We start from the raw sequence: 9,155 nt of genomic DNA on the forward strand, positions 1-9,155 counted from the left end.
GATAACTGATAAGAACTCAGAAGTCACAAAAATACAAGTTAAAAAGGCCTAGCCATGCACTAACCTGTTCTTTTTTCAACTAAGTGCAAGAGCATTGTCATTTCACTTAAGAAGTTAGGAAAACGAGGCCAATCCGTACCACCCTCGGTTAATTAGGAAAAACAGGCTAAAAAATAGCACAGTGGACAAACAATCTAGTTAAACTAGACCCAGGTTTGACCTAATCCGCGGCACTAACTTGTTCTAATAACTGTGACTTGGTTCAACAGCAGTCATGTTTCGATATCGGAAGTACAACTCCCGGGTTCAGGTTCAAGAGCAGTCATAACATTCCACAACCAAATGGTTACATACAACCAATCTGTATTGGGAGGAAATGCCAAAAGTCAACAAGGCACATCACTGAGAAAACATTCTGATAATGCTACGCTGTTTATAAGATGACAATTGAAATCTTGCTCTCTTTATTAGCTTGCCCATGAATACATACCTCACCACAGCACATACTCTGAAAGATACAATAAACTTATGTAGTTTTATGCTTGCCATGCTCTACTGACATTAAGTGTGAATTGCTAATTTTGCTTGCTCTCTATGTTTGGCACATTAGTAAAACAAGCACCAATTTACATTCTTGTAGATGATTCATTTCCTTTTGTTTCCTATTGAAGGAATATCTTGAATAACATTCTTGCTTAGCTTCTTTAAAATCATGCCACATGGTCAGAAGACTCCAGAACTCAATTTGACAAGTGTGGTGTTACAATTCACATGAAACCCAACTAGGTCCTGCACATTAAGTTTGCTCTAACTATAAATGAACTAAATTTCGAGGTAATTTCAACATTAAGTCCATAACCAATGGTCAGATATACCCTCTAAATTCCAAATTCTGAATTGAGAGGCTGCATGATTACTAAGTACAACTTGAATAAAAATGAACTGCACGAAATTTAAAATAAGCTTTAATTCTCTTCCCAAAAACTTTAACCTTAGTTCTATTATTTCTAATACACTCCTTGGTCTAAGGACAGCCAGTCCCCATTTTGGTATTAAGATGATGGATGGTGTCAACAATGTGAAATAAATTACAGATAAGATAATATGATCCATTAAAGTTTGATGCATAACAACTGAACAGCACAATGAAAACACCACAGGATAAGAATAAATATAAAGAAACAGGAAAACAGATACTAATACTGTACCACAGAAACATTTGATAGGTTAATTATCCTCTCTACTCACAAGCAGTGTTTCAAATGACATGATAATGGTTGAGCGAGCAGAGAGCAAGCGCGGTAAGAACCTAGAGCAACATCATTACACTAGAGACATTGCCACCAACATTGCTAACTCCACTAGACCTAGCTAATAAGCTGCAAAGGGGAGCAACATGAAATGTTCAACACCAATACATTAGTTTCCTTTGCAACATTAATTGCAACACAAAATACACATTACTGGAGTTGAAAATGCCGGCAAATGGTGGTGGTACGTTGGCGGGCACAGGCCGAGATGGCTGATCAGCACCGCCATGCTGATATGGTGACAAGCTCGCCGTGCTGCCAATAGAGCGTGAGCCCAACCCCACATTTCTCCACATGGAAGCCGCGGACCTGCACCCGCTTCAGAAGGCAGTCAGCCTGTGCCTCCGCCAAGTTGCTGGGCGACACAGGCGCAAACCCTGCAGCTGCAAACGCACTCCTCCATGCCATTGGATTGTCCACCTTGCACCGCCCAAGCACCGCATCTTCAATTCTTGGCTGAATCAGAAACTTCTCAATTTTGCAGGCAGAATCAGCATCAATGCCGGCAGCATCAAGAGAATCAAGGAGGAACATGCAAGACTGAAAGCAATTCAAGAAGTGCTGCGAAAACGGAAGGTCGGCATGATCACCTCCATGGTCTATAGCAACCACAATCTTAGGACCAAGCTGTTTCACCAATAGAAGGATTGCCGGCAGTGGTGGTGCACGAGCAGAGCAACCGACTGGGAGGCTAACTGCTACAACTTCATCGCCAGTGGGAGAAATGAGCTCCGCAGGATTGAACGTGTCAATACTGACAGCATTGAACTTAAAACGAATTCCCAGGTCCTCAGCAAACTGTGAGATGTTATCCCTGGTAAGACGCAGCTCCAGTGGATGGTGCGAAGCAGCTGATACAAAGGCAGTGAGCTTAACGAAAGGCAGAGCTGCGCCGCCAGTGCTGCGGCGATGAGCGAGCTCCTGCAAGAAGGAAGCCCACTGGCCGCCGATGCCAAGATCAAAGTCAATGACATGGATGCACGAAGCTGCGCTGCCGGTAATTTCGTCGAGAAGTGCCTGCGTTGCGGTGAAGTTGGTGAACTGGAGCACGGGCGAGAGGTCAGAGAAAGACTTGTAAGCCGCGAGCTTGAGGGCGACGTCGAGCGGCGAGGTGAGGTGGGAGGCACCGTGGTGGCCTTCGGCGAGCGCGAGGAGGAGGGCCTCCTTGAGGTAGGAGGCGGAGCGGAGGAAGGGCTTCCCGAGCGGGGAAAGCTGGTGATTGAGCCGCGCCAATATCTCTCGCGCGCCAGTGGAATTGCCGGCTTCGGCCGCCTTTGCCGCCGCCGCCAGCCCATCGAGCAACTGCTGCTGGGCCGCCTCCGCAGCCGTCGTCTTCATCGCCCCACAAAGTGGTGGCGACGAAGGCTGGAGCTGGAATGGAGCAGGGCCATGCAATGGTGGAAAGGCCAGACCTTGCGCCGCCGCTGCCGGCGGTAGCAGGGTACGGGAGAGGTAGAGATCGTCGGACATGGATTGATGGCGTTTGGGCGGTGGTTGGAGAAGTGGGGACTGCTGGTTGTGATCAGGGAAGGACGGGAGGGGCATGAAGAAAGTTGAGGCGGGAGGCGGCGGGTGTTGCTGGTACTGGTGGAGGAGGCCGGGCGGCTGCGCAGCAAGAAGAGAGGGCTTTGTGTCGATACCTTCGTGGAGCAACATCGGAGGCGGAGGCGGCTGGAGGGAGGCAGACTCCGGCGAGAAGAGGCCGAAGGCTAACGACCCCTTGCTGCCACCGCCGCTGTTGGTAGTGTGCGACACCGCACCAGGGGACGACAGGTCGGAGGCGACGCCACCGAGGTGGGGGTCGAGCGAGAAGCCCAAGGGGTCCGTGGCCGAGAACCCGAACCCCGCATTGTCAAGAAGCGGCTGCTGATGCACCGGAAGCGGCGGCCCAGGCTGATCCAGGTCCCCGGCGGCCCCAATGATCCAGTTCAAGAACGTCTGGTCCTGCCCCGCCGCGGCGGCGTTACCGAGTACGGCATCCCAGCTCTCACCGCCGACGAGCCCCATGTCCAGGCCGCCAGGGATAGGCGGCAGCTCACAGCCACCGGCCCACTCCTCCTTTCCGTCGCCGCCGTGCTCGCCAGGGGCTCCCCATTTGGTGGCTTCGGCGGCGGCGACGGTGCTATTGTCCGAAACTGCCGCCACGCCGATTGAATCCGCGGCGCCGCCGCCCAGGGACGACGACAGCGTCGATGTGGAGTTGTTTGGGCTCGGGCTCCGCGTGCAGTCCAGCACGGACCTCGGCTCCACTAGCGCCTTCGCCTTCCCCTCCGGCCAAAACAGCGCCTTTCCGCCGCCGACGAGGTCTGCTGCCCCGTTCCGCTCAGCACCGAACAGCGCCGCCCTCATCTACCTAATCCCACATAATCTCGAGGCGAGATCTGGGGCAACCCGGGATGGCTATGAGTTCTTGGCTTGGGCGTGCGAGAGTATAGAACAGGGAGGAGGTGGGGGCAAGCAGGAGCACCGCGTGCCCTTGCCTGCCTTGTGCCTCTGGTCTGTTCTCTTCCAGTCCCACGCTCTCTCTCTCTCTCTCTCCTCCACCTATGGTCTCTCTCTACTGCCATCGTCCCTGGATGCGTGCAACATAAAAAAGGTTAAAAAAAAAGTGTCCCTCTCTCTTCTCTCTCCATCGTTTTCAATCCGCTCCTAGCATTTTTTTCCCCTACCTACGTTTTACATGACCTGGGTTTGTTTTACCAACGTATTTCTTGTGTGGACTGTGGAGAGCAAAATTATTGTAGCGAGAGTAGCAAGTCAATGCAAATGCAACGAAATCTCTGCAACTTCTTTTCGGCGGGGCAAAATGTTTGCAACTTTGACGCCTGTTTTGTTCGGTAACAGGACATACGAGACTCCACTCATATGACGTCTACACGGCGGACTAGCATGACAGCATGGTACTGTATGTCTAAAACCATCTTGACCACATGTTTACCACTCACCTTAGGCGCGCCCTCACCTTATATATTTGGTTGATGTCTTGAAGCCTTTGTCCTCAAGTGTAGCCAGCCAAGTAGCTGTCCCAAGGTAGTAATAAAGAATAGACCTATTTTTCCCCAACACATCGGGATTTTTCTGAAATTCATGCAATGGTTTTTTGCAAGATTAATGTATTACAGACAAACGCTTAGCGTATGACATGCGGATGAGTTGCTAAGAAGCTGTGGCAAAAGACAAGGAGCCCGAAACATATCAAAACGATGCCAACTTACGCATTAATAAAAGAAGAGTTAATTTCACGAAACTATAATTATTTATATTTAATTATCATAAAACTATAACTTTTAAATTAATTTTATATAACTACGACCATTTAAGCTCTAGTAACACAAAACTATAACTTTATAGGATGAAAAATAGAAAATTTATTTGTAGTTTTGTAAAAAAATTATATTTTTTGTTACTTAGAGGCATAAATAGTTATAGCTCTCTAAAATTAGTCTCACTAGTTATAATTTTGTGATAGTTATAGTTTTATGAAATTAACTCTACAAAGAAACTTGAAATGGTGTATGGCTTTACTCCAATAAGAACATGATATAAAAATAACGGCATCATGTAATTACTCCATCCAGTTTCGCGATAATTGTTCTGATCCGGTATCTTGATGGCATATTCTTTCAATAAAATTTGTAAAATTTATCAATTTTTAGCCATTGGATAGATCAGAAAAGGACAAGAATTATCCGATTCTATTAAATATTACTTGGCTTTTATGCCACCTAGGTACGTGCGGACAATTATTTGTGAAATGGAGAGGTAGTACAAAATTATAATGCAATTGTTTTAACATACGAATATACGATTGAACCAAGTTGGGCCAAAACAAGGTCGACAGATGAAGCACAGCAAGTCTAATCAATTTCAAGAATTTTTTTAGTTCAAATTGTCGAAGATTATGTTCGTAATTGAACTAGGGTGTTTTTGAAATCACGGATTGAGTGGGAAATAAGATACACAATATTTATAGGTTCGGACTTTAGAGATGGAGTAATACACTACACATGTATGGATGATGTTATATATAGATTGTCTCGAGTATTAGTAAAGTGACTAAACCTAATACAATGGAGTAGATCGGATCTAAACTAATTTAAAGTTGAAGTCGTTGTGTATCTCCAAGGCTAGGTCTTTATGCTTGTGTTGAGTTGTGTAGACGTTGATCTGTTGTTTGTTGTCCCTCTGGGGTCATGTTCCTCACCTTATAAATGAGTTCTAGTGCTGCTTGAGTTCTAGTCGTAATCGATAGGAAATTATTCATCTTGTCGGTCTAAGGTAAGGCAGTTGAATTCAGTTTGGATACTAGTCGTATTTAAGTAGGTTAACTCGATGAAGATTTTTTTTTAGTCTAGGTATTCGTGATCTTCGAGTATATTAGGTCTTACAGATTCGGATACGTAATATTCAGAGTTATCTATCAGGTGTATGATGTACCATATCCGTATATAATATACTTTTTATGCACATATACCCTATATAGTTACATATTCGACATAAATATCATGAGTTATTTATGCTAGTTTTCTTAGAGTATGTATACCTCGAATTTCCGATTGAGAACAGCGATGTAAGAACATTTAAAATATATAAAATTACAACACTTTTCACTTGAAAAAACATTTTAGTATGTCATTGTTCTTTCTTAGGCTATCTCCAACTATTTTCTCTTCATTTTATTCTTTTTATTTCTCTCTCTATTCCTATTCTTTTTATTTTTTTCTCATCTCAGCAACTTCCGCTCGAAGGGATTCGCGAAATGATCTTAAGAATCTATTTTTTGTGAAGAAAATCGTTTAAATATTTAAAAAATATAAATCCTTTTGTGACTAAAATATAACTCGCGAAGGGAATAGTTGCAAATGATATTAGAGTATTGATTGCAACATTTTGAAACACAGCACCGGCACGGTCTGGCACCGTTTGAGCTGCAGGGGCAGAGCAGAGAATCCTGTGCCATTTTTCTAACCTCGTCGGTCGCCTTGCTCACTTTTTACAGTCTTTTAAACAGTGACTGGCCTGACTGTGACTAGAGGCTCGAGACCAGAGACAGGACCGGGGCGGGGCCGAGGCCGAGGGCAGGTCCAAAAGGAAATAATACTCCAACAGTTGAAAAATAGCAGATATTTTTTTTTAAAAAGTTAAATTTTATGTATTTTAATTAATATTTAATTAAATTATAATAATATCTAATCTATAAAAATTATATAACTAGATCTACAATTTAAAATAATTTTACACTATATAGGTTTGTAGCTATAAATGATATATTTTGTAAAAAATAATCAAAATTTAACTTCAAAAAATAAATTAAAAAATATATCTACTATTTAACCAGAGACGCCAAAAAGAAAGAAAGGGATAGCGGGAAAAAGAAAGAATTTTTAAAGTCATTGGTCCCAAAAATACTGCCAATCATTGTTAGTACTACTTTCCTCTGACCAAAATGCCCCTGTAGGGATGACTTCCTTGCCAAAATGCTGTGCTATACGATCACCAAATAAATCGTCAGATGCTTTTACTGATAACCGATGCTTTTGTGTTTGTATACTAAGGGACGTTCTAACGAACAGCCCACTGAAGGAACGATTGTGCATCACACGGATGATATTCCTTCTTCTTCTTCTCTCTCATCGTGCATTGTTCTCTCGCTCTGTGTGGACAAAGTCACTTGCTCTCATGTCCTACCTCGCCTTTACTTGTCTTTAGTGGCTGTACTGTCACAAAAACCTTCGTTGCGCTAACCCGGTTTTGCGAGCCTTTTTCTTACCATCCCGCCATCCGTGCCATTCATTAACTGTCCTCTGCCACTCGTGACCAGTGGCGTCCCACCTACCTTTATCGATGCCTATAGGTTGATCTACTCCCAAGTCAATCCCCTTTAAGGCTAGGAACAGCCAAAACCCTAAGCCCTAACCCACCTTCCGAACACGAACCTGGTTCTAGCATTATGCAAATCCATCTATTGTAAGGAGCTCCATTCAAATGTAGTAATAAAGGAAAAGTGTTTTACTAATCAACATTTATATTATGTGTCTTTTGTATTTATTTTAAATATAGTGCTTCTAGTCCAACGATTTCATCAGGATTAATCCTAACCAACATAGAGTTGCAGCTCGTGCGGCTATATGACCTTTCGTAGTTGACGATATTTTTATAAGAATTGTTGGGACACGAAAACGTACCTCGGATAGAGTACGACGAGAGCCCCTCCCTACAGGGAGGCTCAAGCTTGGAGAAAAGCAGAGCTAAGAGGAGGGAGAGAGAGAAGTGTTGTAATGGGTGGAGAACTTCTAGTTCTCCTCCTCTACCTTGTGAGGGCATATTTTGATAAGGGCATTGCTACGTCAGATACACACAAGGTGAATTTATTCCTTATTATTTATATTTTCTTTGTAAAGAATAAAATACTACTAAGTTTTTATATTGATTTATTATTTAGGAACCAGGGAGAAGAACCACAATCTCACCTGGACGTCATCACTCGAAGGCTAAGTCTATTCGGAGTTAAAGTCGAGTCCTAGTCGAACTCCAAAGTTTACTCGGAGTCTCTAGACAACACATCAGTAAAATAAATATAACTCTCGCCTACGAATTCCGATCGAGGCGGTCTTGAACTTGTTGGAAAGCTTATGATGAGATCTTTCTAATGAATCTAGTCTCGACCAAATATTCCTTATAATTTAGTCAGGGTCAAAAGAATAAGGTGACGCGTCATTGTTTTGGACCTTGTTGGGTCATCTAATCATGTCGGGGTCGGAGTCCAGATTATGTACACCTCTTCTTTGGTACACACAACCCTAGAGCGACCTCTTCATGTCCCTCTATATATACATAGTAGTCATCGTAGCTTTGACTTGGGTTTTACTTAGATTATTATATTTTAGATAGTTTTGCCGTTTATCAGTTTATAAAACCCCAAATTCGAGCACTTCATTGGTAATCAGGAATATTCAGATTGCATCTACCTATTCTCGCTTGTCAATTCGTTTGCAGGAAAAGCCTTCTTGGCGAGGTCAACTGCATCTTGATCAGTTGATAACCACGAAATAGTAGTGTAGTGGTTGTGAGGATTCTTAATTTGTTATGGTCGAAGCCTTTAGATCATCTATGTCAAAATTCCACCAAATCGACTTATCATATTACCTTCGGAAGATCGGGCAAGATCGTATCAATTGGTATCGTCGTGTTCCATTACCTAGAGATTAGAAAATTACCCCACAAAAAGAGTTAGATCTTAGTTTTTCCACTATCCAAACCACTTTGTGTCTTTTATAATTTTATTTTCAGTTTTCACGTTGTTGAGTTTGAGTCCATCATCGATATCTTTGTTGCTGGTCAAGTCATCGTGTTCTAGTTTCTAGCATCAAGTCTTTGCTATTTTAGTCGTCGAGTATCTCGGGCTGCCCTTGTCTGCTATAGCCGATATCGTGTCTCTAGTCGAGTCGATCATCTACTCGGGTTCGACCACTAGTCGCTTCAACCATCTACTCGGGATCAAACACTATCTGAGTCAACCATCTACTCGGGTTCGACCATTAGTCTTTTCAACCATCTAATCAGGTCCGATCACTAGTCGTTTCGACCATCCTTTCGGTTTTGACCACCTAGTCAGATACGACTATCCACTCGATTTTGCCTCCACAACTTAGTCAGAGTCTATTTGTTTCTGCCTGCTCTCAGACACCCCCACGCACCCTTCATGTCGAGCATTGTTCGACAAAGTTCAAGTAGTAACTCGTTAGCCAAAACAAATCAAGCTAAAGTTCAGAGAGAGAGAGAGTATCTTTTATTACCTTTATACCCCTACTCTTCGAAAAAAGTTTGTGACCCATATACCTCACT

The 9,155-nt window shown here is 43.4% G+C and overlaps 1 protein-coding gene across 1 annotated transcript; it reads right to left on the minus strand.

Moving 5' to 3' along the window:
* Positions 1–1,162: 1,162 nt before the first annotated feature.
* Positions 1,163–3,878, minus strand: LOC133921605 (scarecrow-like protein 27). The gene has a single exon (XM_062366549.1). It carries the CDS (start codon positions 3,657–3,659, stop codon positions 1,527–1,529), a length of 2,133 nt encoding a protein of 710 aa, XP_062222533.1. The 5' UTR covers positions 3,660–3,878; the 3' UTR covers positions 1,163–1,526.
* Between the last annotated feature and the right edge of the window lie 5,277 nt (positions 3,879–9,155).

Source organism: Phragmites australis, chromosome 6, assembly GCF_958298935.1.
Source record: "Phragmites australis chromosome 6, lpPhrAust1.1, whole genome shotgun sequence".
In the NCBI taxonomy this organism is placed as follows: domain Eukaryota; kingdom Viridiplantae; phylum Streptophyta; class Magnoliopsida; order Poales; family Poaceae; genus Phragmites; species Phragmites australis.